Source organism: Alternaria triticimaculans (genome assembly GCF_023758025.1).
Source record: "Alternaria triticimaculans strain BMP 0046 chromosome Unknown scaffold_15, whole genome shotgun sequence".
Classification (NCBI taxonomy): Eukaryota; Fungi; Ascomycota; class Dothideomycetes; order Pleosporales; family Pleosporaceae; genus Alternaria; species Alternaria triticimaculans.
In genome coordinates, this window is record NW_026055972.1 from 157533 (window position 1) to 178781 (window position 21249).

Consider the following 21249-nt stretch of genomic DNA (forward strand, 5'->3'; position numbering starts at 1 on the left):
GGTAGGCGACAGATCCTTTGCAACGGTTGTTGAGTCGCGCCTGCGCAGTACCAACCATCCAATTCATCCCATCATTCTCTTTCTGAATCACATCTCTATATTTCCAACATTATACTTGGCAAGCTTCCTTCATTCATTGGTCCTCTTGACACGACCCACGATGCCTTCAATCGTGCCAATCCCCGACTCCCCCATACGAGAGGACTCGTCAGGCGTGATAAAGTTCACAAACTGCCTCCTCGTAAAAAACAACGCCCTAGTCCCCCAAGATCTCTGGATTAGTTCCGCCACCGGAAAGATCCTGAATGGCCAAGAAATTCTGTACTCGTACCGTACCGCTCCCGAGCAAATTGTCGATTTAGGTAAGCTCTAACTGTATGAGATGTGTATGAGAGATTGCCTGGAATCTTACGTTCATCTCACCAGGCGGCCGCATCCTCTCCCCCGGCCTCATCGACACGCAACTAAACGGCGCCTACGGCTTCGACTTCTCCGTGATCCCTTCAGACCGCGAAGGCGGCGCATCAGCCTACGCCAAAGGCGTCTCGCGTGTAAACCGGAGTTTGGTAGCAACAGGTGTAACATCCTACCTACCAACCCTGACATCCCAACTCCCGTCAGTCTACCAAACGGCCCTCCCCTTCCTCGGCCCCTCAGGCACAACGCGCGACGCAACGCTCGGCTCAGAATCCCTCGGCGCCCACTGCGAAGGCCCCTTCCTGTCCCCCACCAAAAACGGCATCCACAACACCTCCGTCCTGCGCACCCCTGGGGTAGACAACTCCATCAGCAGCCTAGAATCCTGCTACGGGGCCTCGAACCTCACCTCCCCCTCACCCATCTCCCTAATCACCCTCGCCCCCGAACTCCCCGGCGCACTATCAAGCATCCCATCCCTAACCTCCCATGGGATCCGCGTCTCAATCGGTCACTCAGAAGCCACGTACGAAGAAGCGAAATCCGCAATAAAAGCCGGATGCAGTATGATAACGCACCTCTTCAACGCGATGCGCCCCCTCCACCACCGTAACCCTGGTATCTTCGGTCTGCTGGGCACACCCTCCTCCTCAATCACCAAACCCTATTTCGGGGTCATCGCAGACGGCATACACCTACACCCCACGTCTATAAAGATAGCGTGGAACGCGCATCCAGATGGGCTGGTGCTGGTGACGGATGCGATGAGGTTGGCGGGTATGCCGGATGGGACGTATGAGTGGACGAATGGGTCGAAGATTATTAAACAAGGTCCCCTTCTTACGCTGGAGGAGAATGGGAAGATTGCGGGGAGTAGCATTCAGCTTGTGGATTGTGTGAGCAACTTTTTGAATTGGACGGGTAGTACGGTGCCCGAGGCGCTGAGGGCGGTTACGGAGACGCCTGCACGGATGTTAGGGTTGGAGGGTGTCAAGGGCTGTTTGGATGAGGGGGCTGATGCGGATTTGTGCGTGTTGGATTTGAAGGAGAATGAGGACGGGGAGAAGAGGTTTGTGGTGGATGAGGTGTGGAAGTTTGGGGTTAAGGTTTTTGAGAGGGGGTTGGAGGCATGATTGCGAACTTCTTTTGTTGGGTCGCAGAGAAACTAGATTGTATAGAATAGATTACGCATTTAGACGGCATTCATGGTGTGGTTGACGTTCGCTGTCAAGTCAGCATGAGCATCACAGTACCAACATCAACAGAAACCCTTACAATATAACTAATGTTGTTCTTCTATCTATCCCTTTCCAATAATGAACTCACGCGAAATTTGTACTCGCGGTTCTGAACTCCCCCCATGGCAATATATACAGAAGCAGCGCCGCGACAATATGCGCCAGTGTAGCCCCCAAAACAAAGGCCTACTTTCCGTCCCAGAGACGATACAGAAATGCGAAAGCTATAAACATAGCATGCTACATGTTTGACTAGACAAAAAGAGATGAGTAAAAAAGAAACCGAAATATGCCAGTGATGCGTAGAGACTCGTGAGTCAGTATTAACAAAACGCCGTGGAACACCAAACAGGCGAAATGGACCCAATACCCGTGTGGAGAAGAAATGAGATCGACAATCATGCTGTGACATCGTTGCAAGAAGGAAAAGAAGCGCTCTAAACCAGGTTCGTCGTTTACTTGAACATCCATTGACAGTGACAAGCATCATCAGGGTCCACGCGGCGTTGAAGATCAACAAGGTTCTCGCGCTTGCTCTTCCTGTCGAATGTGATGGTTTGCGAAGGTTGAGCGGCAAAGTACTCTTCGTAGCTGGGATCTGACTCTTGTAGCCATATTCTGATTGGGCTGTCGTTCGGGCTAGGTGATGTTACTATCTCGCCGTTATCGAGCATGAGCATCTGTTGACAGTATGGTTGTGACGCCCCAGGGAGCCGGCGTTCTTCTATCTTGACGATCCGGGGATAAGGTGCCATGCGAGGGGCTGAAGAAGCATCTGACTCGGAATCTCGAGCGCGAACGGGTGACGGGGCGGCCAGGTTGACAGGGGAATTCGTTGGAGACGCGGTAGTAGTTTGTGTAGAGCTGGTAGAGACACTACTCTCAGTCGGCACAGCGACAGCAACATTTACAGCCGCATCGTCGGTTGGGTCGGGCGTGGGTGTAGGCGTGGGCCATTGGGTAGGGAACGAGGTAAATGTGGCTGCCGTCGAGTTGTCGTCAGCGTAGATGTAGCCCTCGATGTATGTCTCGTTCCAATAGCAATACCAGGGCGTATCACCAGGTTGAACCTTGAAGCGCTGTCTGTATTTCTCATCTTGTCGTTTTGAGAGTCCTGACCCGGTACTGAGCTCGGTGGGTGACAAGATGACTAGCTTATCGTATCGAGCAGAAAAATGATAGGCTGGACCGTAGGCTTTGAAATCCAAGTCAAGTACCAACTCCATCGGCTTAGTATCAAGCACAGGAGTCTGGAGGCCATATAGTATAGAGTTCGACGGCACCGAAGGTCCGCTACCCATGGACGCAACTTGTTGAATCTCACCACCAATGACGGTATCATTGATAGTTATGACAAGCGGAGCGAAAGTCATCCTGCATGACCATGCAGAATACTGATTTGCTTGTGTTAAGCATCCCGACTGTCCGTATTGCGGTAATCCCAGAGGAAGGGCGAAGGATCCTGTTGGTAGCGGCAAGAGGCCAGACGGTGTTGAGATGGGAACGGCGTCGAAAAGAGATCCATTTTGACCCGTAACCTGCGGTTGTCTAGCGAGAGTTAGTAGATGTTTTCGTTGATGGATCGTGAGTACTTACGCTTCCTCATGAGGGCTGCCATTTTCATTCTGGTCGTCATCATCATTGTGTTTCTTGGCAGCAAAGGTACCAATGGCTGCTCCGAGGGCGACAGAGAATACTAGTATGAGGACAAGAATCACAAGCGCGACGCCCATAGGCACCCTTCCCCATAGTTTCCTCTTACGCCAACTGACCTTGCCTTCGACTGGCTCCGCCTTCTCCGAGAAGTGGTTCTCAGACGCCAGTAGAGATGCAGAGGACGAGTCAGAGGGTTCTGCTGGTACGGTACTGCTTTGTGTAGCGGCAGAGTTGGTAGCCGCAAGATTGCCGGTTTGGGTTTCCGGTCTCTGGGGTGGCAACCGGGCGGGTGTGACGGACGGGAGTAAAGGAACGGCAGGTAGAGGGGGTGGCGAGAACGAGGTAGTGCTCAGCGGCGAGACTGGTGATGCGGGTGTGTTGAAAGGATCCTCTGCGTCAACTTGGACGGGCGCGGGTATGACACGCGACGACGCGCTTGCCTCGGCTGCCAAAGAAGCCTTGGTGGGTCCTTCTTCTGGATATCTCGAGTACGGTGGCAGCTGCTCGGTGTGTCCGTCGGGTCCGATAATATCCTGCTCCTCGCCATCCGGCCCAAGCACTCTGTGGTAACCATTGTTCAGGCCCGGGAATCCCACGGGAATAGTCGACTGGACCTGAGGTGGAGGTGGCTGGGCTGGCTCGTCTGGTGACTCTTCGTCGACAATGCCGCTTTGCGAGTACATTGCATAGGGATGTGTTGGCCGCTGCAGTGACATTGATCGATGTGGTTGGCGTTCTGTAGAGCTCGTTGCTACGCTGAGTGGCCGTGCCATTGATAGCTGCGGGTACATGCCATATGGATGGCTCGGGCCCGTCTCGAACGGGTTCTCGGAATTGCTCGTCGTCGCAAAGGAACCCGCAGAGCTCACAGAGTCGCGATGTCCAAGGGGTCTGTGGTGGCTGGGTCCTCTGTTGAGGGGTGGTCGGCCACCATCTTGCGTCATCGAATCCCGCACCTTGGCCGTGCTGTTTCGCGTTGCCGTCCTTCGCAGGTCGCTCTGGTGACTCTCGGGCGCCTTGGAAGTCGATGGTTGTCGTTGCAGCGCGTCTATCCGGTCGTGATTTTGGCGGTCGCCCTGCCAGGGCTGGCTCGCGTTGGCTGGTCGGAAGCCATCCGAGACGGAGGGCATGAAATCATCCTCGTCGGGGTCGATTTCGTAGTCGTCGTCAAAGACATCGGGGTTGCTCGGCTGGCGCGGTGCTTCGTTGTTGTCGCTGCTGCGTCGGTCCATGACGCCGAACGGTCCCTGAGCCCCAAAGGCCCTTCCTGGTCCCCCTTACAGTCCTCCCCGATGGCAAAGCAGGCGTGTCGTCAAAGAAGTAATCGAGGTAGTGCGCGATCGGTAGCGATGAGCGTCGCGCGGGTAGCGAATGTGGCGAGAATTGGCGTGTGTCGTGTCGTGTCGTTGGTAGTGTCGAGAGGGTGTATCAGGTTTGGCAGAGGTTGTCCTGAGACGCTGGCGCCACTAAACGGCGCACGGGCGAACACCCAAGCCTGAACATCGATAAGCACCCCTTCGACATCGCATCCTTCGGCTCTCTGACCAGCTCACCAAGCTTCTGACATGTGCACTTTAGTTTCTGCTATGTACCTGCACCTTCTGCGCTTAATTCCCTCCCGTCGTTCTTGAGTCGCTGCGAGCTCATTTTCACCCCTCTCGCATTAATATAGAGCAACATTAGGACGACCTGGCCTTACCTCATGTGCTCTGCCGCCTTTCTGCATCATATTCACGTGCACTCAGCGTCATGCACGGGATCGCAGGCTCTACGATATGCCACCAGTCGATTGGCCCGGGCCCATCTTCCCTACCGTCGGGCAAAGTGCTTCTTTCTGACCAGACAGAACATATTTAAAACAGCTATTAGGCATGGTGCCCGACTATGACATGGTGCATCCGGGATCGTGGTTGAGGCTGTCATCTGGTCCGCGACATCGACATGGCGGTGGACATTCGGTTTTGCATAGCTTCCCGAACTGTAATACGTACTGACAATATGGGACTCGTTGTAACAGGCGATGAAGGTAGCGATTGCTACAGTGCCATCTTTCTGCTCAGAGCTGCTCAGGTCTCGTGTGCTGTCATCCGCCTGATCGTCAGTGACTCCGCTCCCGCTCCTAGAAAGAAGCTTTGGATAGGAGTGTTGATGCCCTGTCACCATACGACATTTTGGATAATAAAGTTGGAGAGCGAACCGGGCACATGGTACTTATGTATTTATGCTCTGCATCGGGGAGCCCATGTCAACCCTAGGGCCATGATGACAACGGCGAGGAATGCCTAGGATGGCCCAGCCTGTTCGCCCGCTGCAGTTCAAGGTTCAGCCTGGGCTCCGACATGCGGCTATGGGGATATCAATTCACCCGAAAATGCATACCTATAACGTCAGTTGTTCTCATCCTAACGCCACTCCCGGATACTTGGATCGATTCCATTCGTCAGTTGAAGTCTGGGCCGTGCTTGACATCCCTTATCCGACTTGGGATGCTCCTGAACTGCTTTTTGTTATTGATCGTCTGAGAAGACAACTGCAAGCTGAACTTAGAGTTTGTATGCGTTTAAGATACCGTCCTCCATAGAAGGGGCCAAGTGATCTCGGTGGATTACTACCTATCAAAATCATCCCGCCCACCAAGTAGGTCGTAGATAGCGACCGCGGGAATCTAGGCAGCAGCCTGGCTACACGCGAATGCCCTCATTTTCGGCCGAGTTCTACTGAGGATGTGTGATGCCCTCAGCACAATGGGCAACTCGGGTCCAAAGCAATGACGGCCTTCTCGTCTGATGTTGTCAGATATCGCCATCCTTCATCCAACACAAATACCGCAGCACCGTGACGCGGCATTACGCATGCCGTGGAGGCTGTGTTCCGGACGGTAGGCAGGTAGCCGTCTTTGTCGAGTATCGCGGATGAGGTTGCTAGGGGGGACTTGTTGTGATGGGCTGATGGTTCCTGACTAGCTAGTAAATCCCTGCATGCCAAGGAGCACGGCGATAGGTCGTCGAGGGAGTACGTCCTCCGCCCGGTGGAAAAGGGCCAACTCATGATGCTGGGGGCGCGATGAAGTGAAGTGAAGATATACGTTCGCAGAGCATGCAGCTGGGACGAAGCGAGCAAGGCGGCATGCAGGCGTTTCTTTTTCGCCAGACGAATGCCCCGCCATGCCGCCGGCCTCGCAGCCAGACCCTGAATGCCCCGAGAAGAATGTACCGAAAATCTCAGGGACTAGCAGACACAACACTGGGAGCGCGTGGGCCGCTGTTAGGATTGTTGAGTGCTAGGTCTGCACAAAACCCGTTACTTGTCCCCTTTGGAGCCCTGTACCCACGGCGTGCTAGCATTGCCACGAAACTGATTGCCGCTACTAAACTGCACCTTGCCATTGTCGCGTAGGATTTACTCGTCAAGTACTTAAGGCGGTGAACTCCCCTCCCTCGCCAACACACTCCCCTTCTGCTCCTCACACAACACTATACACTCCTGCAAACATGGCTGCTCGTCCCTCCAACATCGGTATCAAGGCCATTGAGCTTTACTTCCCCAGCCAGGTACGTTGCTGCTGTCGTGGGCGGTGTCGCCGTCCCAATGCACATGCGCCCGCTGCAACCACGCCCTCTACACCAACACGCACTAACAAGTCGCCCACAGTGCGTTGACCAGGCCGAGCTCGAGAAGTTCGATGGCGTCTCCCAGGGCAAATACACGATTGGCCTCGGCCAGACCAAGATGTCCTTCTGCGACGACCGTGAGGGTGAGTCCAAGATTTTCTGCTCGCGCGACCCCGTGTAGCCAGAAGAGGAACTGACAGGTGCTCCACCCAGACATCTACTCGCTCGCCCTGACCACCGTCACCTCGCTCTTCAAGAAGTACAATGTCGACCCCAAGAGCATTGGCCGCCTCGAAGTCGGCACCGAGACTCTGCTCGACAAGTCCAAGTCGGTCAAGTCTGTGCTCATGCAGCTCTTCGAGGAGTCTGGCAACTACAACATCGAGGGTGTTGACACTGTCAACGCCTGCTACGGAGGAACCAACGCCCTCTTCAACTCCGTCAACTGGATGGAGTCGTCGGCCTGGGACGGCCGTGACGCCGTCGTAGTCGCCGGAGACATTGCGCTGTACAAGAAGGGCAACGCCCGCCCGACTGGTGGCGCTGGATGTGTCGCCATGCTCATTGGCCCCAACGCGCCCATTGTCATGGACGCTGGCCAGCGCGGTTCCTACATCAGGCACGCCTACGACTTCTACAAGCCCGACTTCACCAGCGAGTACCCCGTCGTCGACGGCCACTTCTCCGTCCGCTGCTACACCGAGGCTGTCGACGCCTGCTACAAGGCCTACAATGAGCGCGAGAAGACTCTCAAGTCGCAACAAAATGGAAACGGTGTAAACGGCAGCAGCGAGCTCGAGACTGCTCTCGACCGCTTCGACTACATGGCCTTCCACGCACCTACCTGCAAGCTCGTCGCCAAGTCGTACGCGCGTCTGCTCTACAACGACTATCTCGCCAACCCCTCCAACCCCATCTTCGCCGAGGTTCCCGCTGAGCTTCGCGACATGGACTACGCCACCTCTGTCAGCGACAAGACCGTCGAGAAGACCTTTATGGGTCTTGCTAAGAAGCGCTATGCGGCTCGCGTCCAGCCCAGCATCCAGGTCCCGACCCAGTGCGGTAACATGTACTGCGGCAGTGTCTACGGTAGCTTGTGCAGCTTGCTCGCCAACATCAGCAGCCAGGACCTCGAGGGCAAGCGCATTGGTATGTTCAGCTACGGAAGTGGTCTGGCCTCATCTCTGTTCTCCTTCACCGTCAAGGGCAGCACCGAGAACATTGCTAAGCAGCTCGACATCCAAAACCGTCTCGAGAAGAGGCGTGTAGTCGCCCCTGAGGTTTACGACGAGGTAAGTCCTTGAAATCCAGATTGCTAGAGAACATCCCACTAACATTTTTACCAGATGTGCAACCTCCGTGAGCAGGCTCATCTCCAGAAGGACTTCACCCCCAAGGGAAGCGTTGACACCATCGTTCCCGGCACCTACTACCTCACCGGCGTCGACGGCATGTTCCGCCGCTCCTACGAAGTCAAGCAGTAGACGCCTTGTCTGCCGCATTATACCCACCACAACTTCATTTCTTCCTTCGCTTGCATTCTGAGCATTTGCGGGAGTCATCTCCATGATTCAGCTTAGACTCAAAAGGTTGCATTATTTCACACTTGGCGTATGGGACAGTGGCCCCACTTTGCCGACCGCAGGGTTGTGGGAGTCGTGGTACACGAACATTTACGACGGATGATAGGGATGGGAAGGATCACATGTATATTGTCTAGATCTGCATGGTGGCATGACAAGAGTCGTGCCATCTTAATATTGGCTTCTGAATGAGGCACCGACACTGTAGATAGACTAATGCGATGTTTACAACATTACCATGGTCCCACAACAAGGTAAAAGTCTTATCCATACCGAAATCGGCGCCGAATTTCAAGACTCATTTTCATCTACTTTGAACAGGGTTGATGTATACTAATCCATTTGGGGGGTTTCTCGTCTTGACCATGGATGAAACGAATCGTACCTCGGCTCAAACTTCAGCTCCGCGTCGCGATTACCGCCCCGCTGCGAACCTTGAAGCTTACGACAACATCTGAGCTTCTTTTCCCTTGATCTGAGCATTGCAATTGCGCATCGCTAGTACAAACTTCCAATACCCAACACATTGTGTAATCGTTACCAACTGCATCATGGGCAAAGAACTAGGTCCCGGCGTCGGCTTCGAGTTTCCCTCGTATGAGGTGTCCTGGCTCAAGCGCGATCTCCTGCTCTTCGCGAACAGCATTGGCGCAACCTACCCGGATGAGCTGCACTTCCTCTACGTAAGCAACTCCATCACAGCTCTCAAACGCCTGAACCATACATCCCAAGCGCAATCCCCCGAGCTATCCAACACCTCTAACACCACCCCCAGGAACTGCACCCATCCTTCGCGGCCTTCCCAACCTACCCCATCATCCTCCCCTTCAAGCACACGGACCAAGAAGTCATCGACTTCTACGCGCGCAGCAATGCCGAGCCCATCGAAGGCGTCCCCAAGTTCGACACCAAGCACGTCCTCGACGGCGAGCGCAAGATACAATTCTTCAAGCCACTGCCCGTGAGCAGCGAAGGCCGCAAGTTCGAGATCAGAAGCAAGGTGCTGGGTGTATACGATAAGGGCAAGGCAACCGTTGTCGAGACGGAGAACAGGCTTGTTGATGCGAAGACGGGGGAGACGTATAGTAGAGCTGTTGGCAGTGGCTTCTATGTTGGTCAGGGTGGTTGGGGTGGTCCGAAGGGTATGTCTTTCCCTTCTCCTTGACCCTTGCCGTGCTCGCGATGGAGTAGGCATGACAGTGTAACATAAGACTAACGCACAACAGGCCCCAAGCAACCAAACTACCCCCCGCCGTCCCGCGCTCCCGATAGCACACACATCCACCAAACCACCATGGAAACCGCCCACCTCTACCGCCTGAATGGCGACTACAACCCGCTGCACGCGGACCCGGAGCCAGGCAAGAAAATGGGTTTCGGCGGCCCCATCATCCACGGCCTCTTCTCGTGGAACATGTCTGCCCACGCTATCCTGAAGGCGTTCGGTGCATCCAAGCCTGAGAACCTCAAGGAGTTCCAGGCGAGGTTCGCGGCGCCGGTCAAGCCGGGTGATAAACTGATTACGGAGATGTGGAGGACGGGGGATAGGGATCAGGATGGGTTCGAGGAGGTGAGGTTTGTGGTTAAGGTTGAGGGCGGGAAGACGGTGCTTACGAACGGGAGGGCGTTGGTGAAGTGTGAGGGGGGAAAGGCGAAGTTGTAGGGTAGTATTTACTTGACCGGAGACGTTGGACGTGTAGCGATCATATGAATATGAGTATATATCGACTGTACCAAGTCCAACACTAACCGCATACCGTCTTGAGCTCTTTGATTAGACATCTGACATGCATACCATCGACCCCGCCCAGAACGGCTAGATCCTCCGTCATCACAGCACTTCCCCATCCAGACACACAATCAATCAGATAAGATGAACGTGCAGTTCACGTGCGCGACAGGGATCCCACGTCCATGGCCCCGTCAGGGACCCGAACTGACGCACGCAACGCAACACGATGGCTCAGCTCCGCGCTTCATGGCTCTTCGGTGTTTGCCTGATGGAGTAGGGCCACCTTGCGCAAACGTTTCACTCGAGACTGCGGGAGTGAGATGAAACGGGAAGGGGATTGAGGAGAACGAGAAAGAGGCTGGCACCTTGGAAGGAGGGACCTTAGCTGTTCGTCTCTATATCCATTGCGCTTCGATCTCGTACGGATACTCAGTCTTTGTTGGGACCTCGACGACAGCTCCCAGTTCTGCGCCCGCGAGCGAGACGACGCGATTCTACATCGTATTCGAGTACAGACACGCCCTCTAGTACACAACACAACGAACCGCACACGCTCCTCCATCTCCTCCCACCGCCGACCATCCACGATGCTCCTCACGCTACCCGCCACGCTCCTCCCCCTCCTCCTCACCCTCACCCCAACACACGCCTACAAACCCTTGTCCGACGCCTTCCTCCGCGCCCTCCCCTCCCCCAACACCACCCTCGACGCAAAGAACAGCACGCTCCTCTCCCCATTGCTCATCCCGCGCGTCCCCGGCACCCCAGGCCAAACCCTCGCGCAACACCACCTCTACGCCTACTTCACAAAAGAGTTACCAGCCTGGAACCTAACCTGGCAAAACAGCACCTCCGTGACCCCCACATCCAAGTTACCCCTTCCCTTTGCTAATCTCATCGCGCGCCGAGAACCACCTTGGGTCGCACCGGGACAAGCGAACTTGCTCACGCTTGTTGCGCATTATGACAGTAAATTGCATCCGGATGGGTTTATTGGGGCAACGGATAGTGCGGCGCCGTGTGCTATGTTGATGTATGTGGCCAGCGTGCTAGACCCTCATATAACGCGGATGTACGAGGAGATGAGCGCGTTAGGAGAGGGCGGGGACGTGGATATGGACATGGGTATCCAGATAGTGTTTTTAGACGGCGAGGAGGCGTTTGAGACGTGGAGTGATACCGATAGTTTGTATGGAGCAAGGTACGTTCGATCCGTCTCAATTCATATCGGGAAAAGAAGGAAGCTTCCATGGAATAGTATACTGACAGAATATATAGGGCCCTAGCAACACACTGGTCCACGACCTTCAACCCCCCATCCCCCGCCTCAAAATTCTACCAAAACCGCACTCCCCTCTCGCAAATCAGCCTCTTCCTCCTCCTTGACCTGCTCGGTTCCGCAGACCCACGCGTCCCTTCCTACTTCCCCACTACCCACTGGGCCTACATACACCTCTCCACCGTCGAGTCCCGACTGCGCAGTTTGAACCTGCTGGAATCATCTCCTTCCACACCTTTCTTACCAGATGTAAATGGGACAATGGGGCATGGAGGCATATCAGACGACCATTTGCCGTTTATGGCGAAGGGTGTGGAGATATTGCATGTGATCCCCAGTCCGTTTCCGGGGGTATGGCATACGATGGAGGATGACGGGGAGCATTTGGATGGGGCGACGGTGAGGGATTGGGCTAGGATTGTGGGGGCGTTTGCGTTGGAGTGGTTGGATATGATGGAGGTATGGGATGAGCCTGGAGAGGAAGCGACAGCGAGTAAGAGGTGGTTAGCATAGAACGAACAAGAAGACACGCATATACGTTTTCGTGACATCAACAGTAAGAGTGTCAAACCAGGACGACGATGTGAACAAGTAAACTTGATGTCTCATATCTTTATGTACAAAAAGGCTCGCCCATATCCATCATACCACTCGATCCATATCCCCTCGATATAACGATGCGTATGAACCCATGTCGTTAGATATATGCCGAACTCGCAGAAAGAAGAAAAAGAGGAAAACCGTGCAGATACGCGCGCATAATGCACAAAGAACGGGAAGAAACAGCCTGAACTCGACATAGTGCCATTAAGAACTCCCACATTGGATGAAAAAGCGAAAGCAATGCACCAGCGCAATGCAAACCCATAGCCCAGCAAAGAAAACATCGTGTTTACTGTAGCGTGGGAGACCGCAGCAACTTGAACTCATTCTGGGAAATCTTGTAATCGTAATCAGTCGGACGCTGCGTCAGGTCCTTGTCGGCATAGGCTGTGTCGTAATGACCATGCGTGAGGTCGTGACAGCAGCAACCGATGGGGCAAATTAGTGAAGGACTTGAACGCAGTCCAAGTCCTGTGTGGTAGGCTCCGGGTATCCAAGAAAAGACTATACGAATAGTACCGCCATGTACCGGTAAGATAGAACAAAGCAGAAACTTTTTGTCAGGTCCTGGAGGAACCTAGGTATAGAAGAGCAGGCTGCGTGTATGAGCATGTGCTCATCATACATCGAATTGGCCTTGGTTGAAGACATCGTGCTCGTTGCTGGGAACGATACCGGACATCCTATCTCCGCGTCCAGCAGGTCGGTCCCAGTTGACTTCGTCCGTCTCATCCTCGTCCATTCGCTCCAGGGCGTCGGTCCGTTGTCTGTCATTTCCGAATTGCTGCTCCATTGTACTCTGGTCGGTAAAGGTGAAGCCAGCAAAGTTTGCTTGCATAGTCGGTGACAGTGGCGTGGATGCGGGGTTGACTCCGGAGGCCAGGGCAGCCGCGCGGGCGTTCAAAGAGCCAGCACCGTTGAGAGCATTAGTAAACTCGGGGTCGAAGTTGGAAACGTCGAGCTCTCCCTTGAGCTTGGGCTTGAATGGTGGTACCACGTTCTTCTTGCCCAGAGCCTCCCAGTCGATGTCGGCAAAGAAGGGATGAGCCTTGAGCTCCTCGGCATCGCGTGTGGCACCAAGCCTGTGCTTGGGGTTCCTGTTGAGAAGTCCCTTGACGAAATTCCTACCTTCAGTGCTGAGGGCGTCCCGGGGGAACCTGACCTTTCCGAACGCGATGTTCTTGTACATTTGCTGGGTGTCTTCTGCGTAGAAAGGACTCCATCCACAGCACATCTCGAAGACTAGCACTCCGAGCGACCAGAAATCGACCATCTTGGTGTAACCGTGTTCGTCCAGAAGGACCTCGGGTGCGAGGTACTCTGTGGTTCCGCAGAATGTGTTGGTGGTGGCGTTCTCGGTGAGGTTAGCCTTGGACAGACCGAAGTCACAAAGGGCGATGTGGCCATTGGCGTCCAAGAGGATGTTCTCGGGCTTGAGATCGCGGTACACGATGTTGTGCTCGTGCAGATGTTGCAGGGCAAGGATAAGCTCTGCAATGTAGAACTTGGCACGACCCTCCTGGAAGCGGCCTTCCCTCTGGAGATGCCAGAAGAGTTCGCCTCCCGACATGTAGTCAGTGACGAAGTATAGATCTGAGGGTGTCTGGAAGGAGAACTTCAGTCCAACGATGAATGCCGAATCAGCCATGGCTGTCCGGACGAGGATGTTGCGTTCTCCCAGTGTGTGTGCCACCTCCTTCTTCTGCACGATGACCTTCTTCGAAAGCACCTTCATGGCGTAGATGCGGCGAGTGTCGCGCTTGCGTACTTGGAAGACCTGACCGAATGTGCCCTTTCCGATGAGCTTGAGAATCTCAAAGTCTTCGGGGCCGTAATGCTTCTTCTCGACCTTTTGGAAGTTGAGCTTGAGGTGAATCTCTCCGGTAACAACACCTCCCTCGCCCTCTCGGGGCTCTAGCGGGAACCAGCCGTCGTATGGCTCGCTGTATTCGACGAGGTTTGGGCAGAAGCGGACGTGGCCGAGGAAAGCCTCGCCGTTGGCGCGGTCGTAAACGGAGACGTCGATTTCGGCATGGTCGCCCACAACGTCACTACGATTGTCAGCATCACCACACGGTGAAGAGAAGGAGCTACTCACAACATGGCTTCGTGCTCCCACTTGGGGCTCGTCACTTCCTCCAGGGAGCCGTTCTCCCTGGGATCTGAGCTGTGGCCGCTGTTGCTGCTCTGTCGGCTCTTCATAGGAATGGCCATTGGAGTGCCCATCTGGCTCTCGGTTCGCTTCATCTGCATGGGCGGTCGCTTCGACTCATCGTGCCTGGGCCCGTCTGAGATGTACTCAGCCCATTGGAACTGGCAGACAACGTAGGGGTCTGTGCTGGGCCGCAGACCCCGTCCCTCGGAGATTGTGACTGAGAGCTTGCCCTTGGGCGCCACTACGGGAGCCGTCTTGCTCTCCTTGGATTCGTCGGACGCATTTGAAGTGCGGGATAGATTCGAGGGCACGGGCTTTGCTTCTTGGGAGCGGGTGCGCGGTGTCTGGGGAGGTGTAGCCTGTTGCAACGGCGCAAAATCGCCTTGCGTTAGCTTCTCCGCTTCACCAGCCAACTGCGAGGTTGAGGGAGTTCGGGAAGAGGCACTGGGGGCGGGACTGGGCAGCATGCTGGGGTGGGTGGTTGACTCTTGCTCCTTCTCTCGGGGGTCCGAGACCTGAGAAGTGACGGGTGCGGGGGAGGGGTTGACCGTGGAGGAGGACTTCCGCGAGGGCATAAGAGAATCACGAACCTGGCCAAAGTAACTGTGCAGAATACCCGGCAGTCGCTTGTCCGTCGGGTCGGGCTTGGGTGTCGTGGCACCCGGTGGCGTGGAGCTGGTGGAGCCGATCTGGTCGTGTCCGTCTTCGTTGCTGTCGTTGGTGGCTCTGTGCGGCGTTAGCAGTGATGACGAGGGCATCAGGAAAGTGGCGGTGAGTGTGGGAGTGTGAGGTGGTGAGAGTGGTGAGAGAAATTGTAAGGAAAGAGCGAGGGTGCACGTCGTCAGGACGCAGTACAGCTGCAAGCTAAGCGATGATGTGGTGTGGTGCGTGGCAATGCGTTGCATCAACATGACAGTCAGTATGCGCTTACCGTGTCATGGCCTGTCTAAGCAGGTCGGCGGCGCCAGACGAGGTGCCCGTGGTGTGCTGGGCCATGGTGTTTGATTTTGGGTGCGACTTGGACTGGCGGGTCGAGGGCGCGGTGCCGACGTTGAGCGTGGAGACGGTGGGAACAACGCTGCTGCTCTTGTTGCGTAGATGATGGCGGGGTCGAATGGTCCTGGTTGAACTCTCCGAGGCGCGAGAGACTAGTCCGGGACGTTGCTGGCTGGCATCGACAGCGGGGCCTTGGGTGGAAGCAATCTTGACGGTCTCCTTGAGGCTGGCGCGCGACGGGCTGCTGGAGTACGTGTCGCTTTGGGGGGAGGTCGAGAGCGAGCTGTCTGCCGGGTCCGCAGTTGGGCGTGAAGTCATAATAATCACTTGGGTCCTGGCTGGCTGCTCCGAGCGGCCTTAGCCCTAAACAAGCGCACTGCAACGACTGTGCGAAAACTCTGCTCTAGGACTTTAACGGGGCAGGCAGTCCGAGTCCTTCCAGGCTTGAGGCGCGCGGGCTGCGGGCGGTGTACAGCGGTACTGGGTAGACGTGTACTCTGGGACCGTGGGAGCTCTGGGGCGCTGCAGCAGTAGGCGTCGACTCGAGGATGATAGCAGCGTCACCGGCAGGCGAGATAGGCAGGCGCCGTGTAGCTCACTGACTTGACTGTCGCTGGAATTCACTGCGGGCCTTGCTATGTATCAATCCCTCTCAACGCGATTGCATTGCACCATGCCTCGACCTAGCAGCGCCGCCTCCAGTCCCCTAGGCTCCTCCGGTTTTCACCGCCACTGTCATCTGTCTCGGCGAGCAGCATGACCAGGTCAACCAAAACCACACTTCGCGCGGCCATGCATTTGTGTGCGCCAAGCAGGTGCAACGCGCTGACGTAGTGGTCCACTGCCTCTGCTTCTGCCGACATGCCACTGGGCCGGCATCGCCCAAACCGGCCGGGAAGAGATACAGTCCCTGGCTAAGATCTCGGAACGCGACCCAACCACTGCCAATCACCGCCTCCACACGCCCGTCGCCGGTGGAGCACGAATACCCTCACATCAATGCTCAAGCCAGCGCCTGCATCAAGCTCCAAGCCTGTCGTTTGAAGAAAAGCCTCAACGATCCACCCGTGATGCCACTGCGACGTTAGCGACATATGGCCCGATAGCACTGCGATAGCGCCCGCCGCCCTGGATACACTGTCGCTATCGAGCAACACCGGTACCGTGACTGCACGCATGTGAAGGCTGCGGCTGACTCGAGCAAACACAGCCCAGCATGTCGATAGGAAGAACTCTATATCCTTTGTTGCTGGTTGCACCTAGATCTGTTAGTAAGCTGTACGTCTGCTCCTTTTGGAAGATATGACGCGGATAAGATAAAAATGGGGAACGTCGGGGCGCGATTTGGTAGAGACACACATCACTCTTCGCAAACTCGCGTTACCCAGTAAGCCTCGTGCATCATGGCTGTATTTGGGTGACTGCCGTGGTTACACAGTGAACGCTCGATGATGCCAGATACCTAGGCAAAGGGTCTTCGGCCAAACAGCCGGCCCGTGCCCCGGCCTCTCTGCATTTCTTACTTAGCAGAGCTGCAACCGCGCGCAGTACCGAAGCTCAAAGCCAACACCACACGCTGCCGCGCATCCACCCACCATGTCTGACCGCGAATTCGGCGGCAACGACGACTTGTCGCTGCCCAAAGGTCGGCATTTCTAGACTCGCACCCCCCGTAAATGCTAATACGCGCCAGCGACCGTCCAAAAGATTGTCCAAGACATCCTGGCCAGCGAGCCTGGCATGACTTTTGCAAAGGATTCGCGCGACCTTCTAATCGAGTGCTGCGTTGAGTTCATCACCCTCATCTCCTCCGAAGCCAACGAGATTGCCGAAAAGGACGCGAAAAAGACAATAGCCTGCGAACATGTCAAGGCTGCCCTGGAAGAGCTAGATTTTGGCGACTACGTCCCAGCCATTCTCGAGGTGGCGCAAGACTACAAGAAGCAGCAGCAGGTACGTTTGCGACGGCGCATGTGACGCGACCACCAGCTAACGCGGGGCAGAATCGCGAAAAGAAGCAGACCAAGATCGAGCAGAGCGGCATGACCGAGGAGCAGCTCATCGCTGCGCAAGAAGAGCTATTCAAGAACGCAACGAGCAAGTTCAACGCGCCACCCGCGCAGTGATGTTTTCTCTCATGGACGACTTGTACGAATAATGGCTCGAGTTGCACGGCGTTACGTGGGCATTGCGAAGGCGCGAGGCAGGCGTTTGGCTTAGATTAGGGACACATCAAAGGCATTCTGGGTGCGGGCAGGCACATATGCACCATGTTTTCAGCATAGATTTAGGCGTTATTCAAAGGCGATGAAAGCCCATGAGGCTGCGACACGAGATCGAACGTGTCACCAACGACAACCACTGTAGTCCATTTCCTCACTTCTTTTCTTTGTGAATGCGCGCCGAGAACAAGAAGCGCGCCCGTGTTTCACGGCCAATGACGTCGGGGTTGGGCCCACACCCCGCGTGGCCAGTAGCCGCATCCCACCACAGCGCTGCCCACTACCGCCTATCTCCCGAACCACTACCCATAGCACAACTGCACAACCCATACCCTCCAAGCTATACACCATGTCGGGTCTCGAGAATGCGCTTTTTAACCTCAAGGTCAGTTACTGTGTGCTGACACTGACTAGCCATACGCTGACATCCCTCAGTTCACGGCCAAGTCGCTGAACAGGCAGGCGCTCAAAGCTGGCAAGGAGGAGCAGGCTGAGAAGACCAAGTTGGAAAAGGTTGGTAACATGTTTCTTTAGCGCAAGAACACGTATTAACACCATCTCAGGCTATGAAGCAGGGCCACAACGACATCGCCCGCATATACGCCGGAAACGCCATTCGCAAGCAGAATGAGAAGCTCAACCTGCTACAACTCGCCTCGCGCGTCGATGCCGTCGCAGGCCGCGTACAAACCGCCGTCACGATGCGACAGATTACAGGCAACATGATGAAGGTCAACCGCAGTCTAGACGTGGCTATGAAGTCTATGAGTCCTGAGAGGGTATGCGACATCCACAGCTATTGGGATCAGGACCGCGCTGACAACACCTAGATTGCCTCCGTCATGGTCGATTTCGAAAAGCAGTTCGAAAACGTAGACTCCGCCACCGAACTTTACCAGGATATCACCTCCTCTGCCACCGCAGTCGGCACACCACAAGAGGACGTAGACCGTCTGATGGCGCAGGCGGCAGACAAGGCAGGCGTGGATCTACAACAAGATCTCCAAGAAGCCACACCGGCAAAGACGAAGGTTGGGCCCACTGAGCAAGAAGAAGAGGCATTTACCGAGAGGCTGCGCGCTCTGAGGAATTGAGATACAGACAACAGTCCCTTGCGGGGTTCCTAGGGTGTATTGGAGTTTAGGCGCATCACATGCAAGCGAATTGTTGGGAAGACTAAGATAGCTTTCGAGGCGAATACTATGTTCATGACTACCACACTAGTCAAGGGTCAGACCGACCTTCGCATGCGCATCACCTGGTCGCTCTGTTACAGCTATCGCACACCGCCTCCACTCCTCACCCCATCTCCGCATTCCAGTACACATCACCGGTCGCTAGTTGACGCCATCAACTAGATACTTACGACATCGGTATTCTTCGGAAAATGGCTTCGGCTAAGTTGCTCGTCTCGCAGCCGCGATAGCCTACCGACCCGGGAGATATAAACAGCATGAGTCGTGAGTTGCTTGTTGAGTAGGCATGCCCTGGTTGCAAAAACGAAGTTATCGTGACTTATCCGATAAATTTTGACAAATGAATTCTGCCCTCCAGTTGTCAGTTCCTCGAGATGCTTTCCGTCATCACGTACTCAGACTATAGTAAGAGAGCACGTGTTGTGTCCCAGCCCACCATACCCCGGATCGTCAGTCGTGGCCAGCTCCACGCTGGACCCTGCATTTAATTCCTCATGCCATGCAGCAAACACCCACATGTCTCAGCCGATGCTACCCATCGTGAACATGGCTGTGAGCGACGAACGATGCAGGGCCCGATGACGTGCACCAATCAATGCGCGTGATACCCGTTCGGCGGCTCTTGCTCCGACGTCGGTGTTTGTTCGCCGGCGAACTTTCAGGTAAACTCCGATATCTTCGTCAGCGGCTGGTATCAAATCCCTCAACAACAGCCTGTCCTGTGTTGTACGCTTACGACACTTCTGTCGCCCTGGTCCAAACAACGGGCAAACTGTCGAAAGAGTCGTAAAGCGTGAAGCGCCCGCGAAAAACGCACCGTCAAAACTTCAAGCATTCCATGCAGCACACAAAGAGAGAGTTTATCAGTCACCGGAGGAAGCTGCAATGGGGGAAGAACAAGCCAGCGGTATGAAACCGCACACAGCCAACGAGCACAGCGACCAAACCACCGTACCCAAAGTCGCAACACCGTCAATCGCGATCCCCAAACCCAACCTACCGCTCCCCACGATGCGCAAACCCAGCACCTCGACCGAAACATCCCACGAATGGAACACATCCAAACTCGGTCTACGCATCGGCGTCGACGCCCTCTCCGCCGGCTCCGCCGGCATACTCGTCGCACCCATCATAACCATGATCGACAAAGGCATCATCGAAAATGCCAGCGGGCGTAACAGTCTCGGCGAGAGTCTGAAAAAGAGCGCAATCGAACTCCTCGCGAAACCGCACCGCTTCCTCGCCAGCAAACCTTTCGTCCTGATCTTCAGTCTATACTTCGGTACATACTTCACAGCCAACAGCATCGACACGGCGTCCGCGACGGTAAAGCCCACGCAAAGCTTACAAGAGCAAACGAGCGGGACGAGCAAGTTCCTCGCTACGAGTACAACGAACCTAGCGCTGTGTCTGTATAAAGACAATCAGTTCACCCGGCTCTTCGCTGCGCCGGGGTCGTCGCCACGACCTGTTCCTCTGCCTACATTCGCGCTCTTCACCGTCCGCGACTGCCTTACTATTTTCGCTTCGTTCAACTTGCCACCGCTGCTTGCGCCCAAGGTAGACGAGCGCATGGGCACGGAGGTCAAGAAATATGTTGGTGCGCTGAGTGTTGCGCAATTTGTTACGCCTGCTGCTGTGCAGCTTGTGAGCACGCCCTTGCATTTACTCGGGTTGGATTTGTACAACAGGCCTGAGGCTAGGGTTGGTGGTGTGGATGGCAGGGCAGGGCGCGTGCTGAGGGATTGGGCGAAGAGTGCTGCGGCGAGGATATGTAGGATTGTGCCCGCGTTTGGAGTGGGGGGTGTAGTCAATACTAAGGTTAGGAAGAATATGATGGGTAGGCTTGAGGGGTAGGATCAGGGTGTTAGATGAAGAGTTGGAAACAAATCGTCTTGAGCATTATGTGGCGTTAGGGGTCGGTACGGAAAATTCTCATCTCATCTCACAGCAACAGCATGGCATGGCGTTAGGTGCGTTTTAACGACGAATGAACGCAGGCAACAATGAAGCACTTTATGAAGCTCAACCTTTGCGCGCTTCTCGCGTCCCATCCGTCCCTCATCTCTTACCTTTCTCGTCATCCATCGCTTTGGCCGAAGCAAACCATTTATGCTGCACTAAACACTGCATCTCCATCTCCATCTCCATCTTCCATGCTCCCACTCCGCTATATCTCACGGAATAAGATCGCATTAGTCCATGACTCCTGTCCCCCGTGACATCATCGTCGATCCAGCGCTCAGATCACAGATCTCGACCGTTAGGCCCCAGAGGCCTTTTCATGGCATATCCGACTGCATGGTGCATGTCAAATCTCGGTTCCTAAGCATCGCATGCTCGCACGGACGCCTGGGTGAAACGGACCGCGCGATTGTTCATGTGAATTTAGCCGTTGCGTGAACTGGGACTTGGCGGTGGCTGGTACTAGTTCGCCGTTGTGATCTGTTTTGGGTTATGTATGCAGAGTGAGATGAGAGAGGCGTGCATGCGTGGGAAAAGCAAAGACGTGATCGGGATAGAGTGATCTGGGAGAGTCACAAACGAGCATGCATGGAGCG

General features: G+C 55.1%; 8 protein-coding genes across 8 annotated transcripts; 6 read left to right on the forward strand and 2 right to left on the reverse strand.

The window, feature by feature from the left end:
* Window positions 1-160: 160 nt before the first annotated feature.
* J4E78_008455 (uncharacterized protein) lies at window positions 161-1550 on the forward strand (the record flags this gene model as incomplete). The annotated part of the gene is made up of 2 exons (XM_049369056.1): window positions 161-362; window positions 427-1550. The coding sequence occupies 2 exons, from the start codon at window positions 161-163 to the stop codon at window positions 1548-1550; spliced, it is 1326 nt and encodes a 441-aa protein (XP_049219123.1).
* A 560-nt stretch (window positions 1551-2110) lies between these two features.
* On the reverse strand, window positions 2111-4543 carry J4E78_008456 (uncharacterized protein; the record flags this gene model as incomplete). The annotated part of the gene is made up of 2 exons (XM_049369057.1): window positions 2111-3203; window positions 3252-4543. The coding sequence occupies 2 exons, from the start codon at window positions 4541-4543 to the stop codon at window positions 2111-2113; spliced, it is 2385 nt and encodes a 794-aa protein (XP_049219124.1).
* A 2259-nt stretch (window positions 4544-6802) lies between these two features.
* On the forward strand, window positions 6803-8406 carry ERG13 (3-hydroxy-3-methylglutaryl coenzyme A synthase; the record flags this gene model as incomplete). Its single annotated transcript, XM_049369058.1, has 4 exons — window positions 6803-6862; window positions 6963-7065; window positions 7136-8214; window positions 8269-8406. 4 exons carry the CDS (start codon window positions 6803-6805, stop codon window positions 8404-8406), a joined length of 1380 nt encoding a protein of 459 aa, XP_049219125.1.
* A 650-nt stretch (window positions 8407-9056) lies between these two features.
* On the forward strand, window positions 9057-10168 carry J4E78_008458 (uncharacterized protein; the record flags this gene model as incomplete). Its single annotated transcript, XM_049369059.1, has 3 exons — window positions 9057-9188; window positions 9281-9647; window positions 9732-10168. 3 exons carry the CDS (start codon window positions 9057-9059, stop codon window positions 10166-10168), a joined length of 936 nt encoding a protein of 311 aa, XP_049219126.1.
* A 2570-nt stretch (window positions 10169-12738) lies between these two features.
* Window positions 12739-15588, reverse strand: J4E78_008459 (uncharacterized protein; the record flags this gene model as incomplete). The annotated part of the gene is made up of 3 exons (XM_049369060.1): window positions 12739-14170; window positions 14218-15000; window positions 15206-15588. The coding sequence occupies 3 exons, from the start codon at window positions 15586-15588 to the stop codon at window positions 12739-12741; spliced, it is 2598 nt and encodes an 865-aa protein (XP_049219127.1).
* Window positions 15589-16866: 1278 nt separating this feature from the next.
* J4E78_008460 (uncharacterized protein) lies at window positions 16867-17396 on the forward strand (the record flags this gene model as incomplete). Its single annotated transcript, XM_049369061.1, has 3 exons — window positions 16867-16915; window positions 16964-17223; window positions 17274-17396. 3 exons carry the CDS (start codon window positions 16867-16869, stop codon window positions 17394-17396), a joined length of 432 nt encoding a protein of 143 aa, XP_049219128.1.
* A 445-nt stretch (window positions 17397-17841) lies between these two features.
* On the forward strand, window positions 17842-18586 carry J4E78_008461 (uncharacterized protein; the record flags this gene model as incomplete). Its single annotated transcript, XM_049369062.1, has 4 exons — window positions 17842-17877; window positions 17928-18005; window positions 18056-18271; window positions 18323-18586. 4 exons carry the CDS (start codon window positions 17842-17844, stop codon window positions 18584-18586), a joined length of 594 nt encoding a protein of 197 aa, XP_049219129.1.
* Window positions 18587-19573: 987 nt separating this feature from the next.
* J4E78_008462 (uncharacterized protein) lies at window positions 19574-20545 on the forward strand (the record flags this gene model as incomplete). Its single annotated transcript, XM_049369063.1, has 1 exon — window positions 19574-20545. One exon carries the CDS (start codon window positions 19574-19576, stop codon window positions 20543-20545), a length of 972 nt encoding a protein of 323 aa, XP_049219130.1.
* Window positions 20546-21249: the final 704 nt, after the last annotated feature.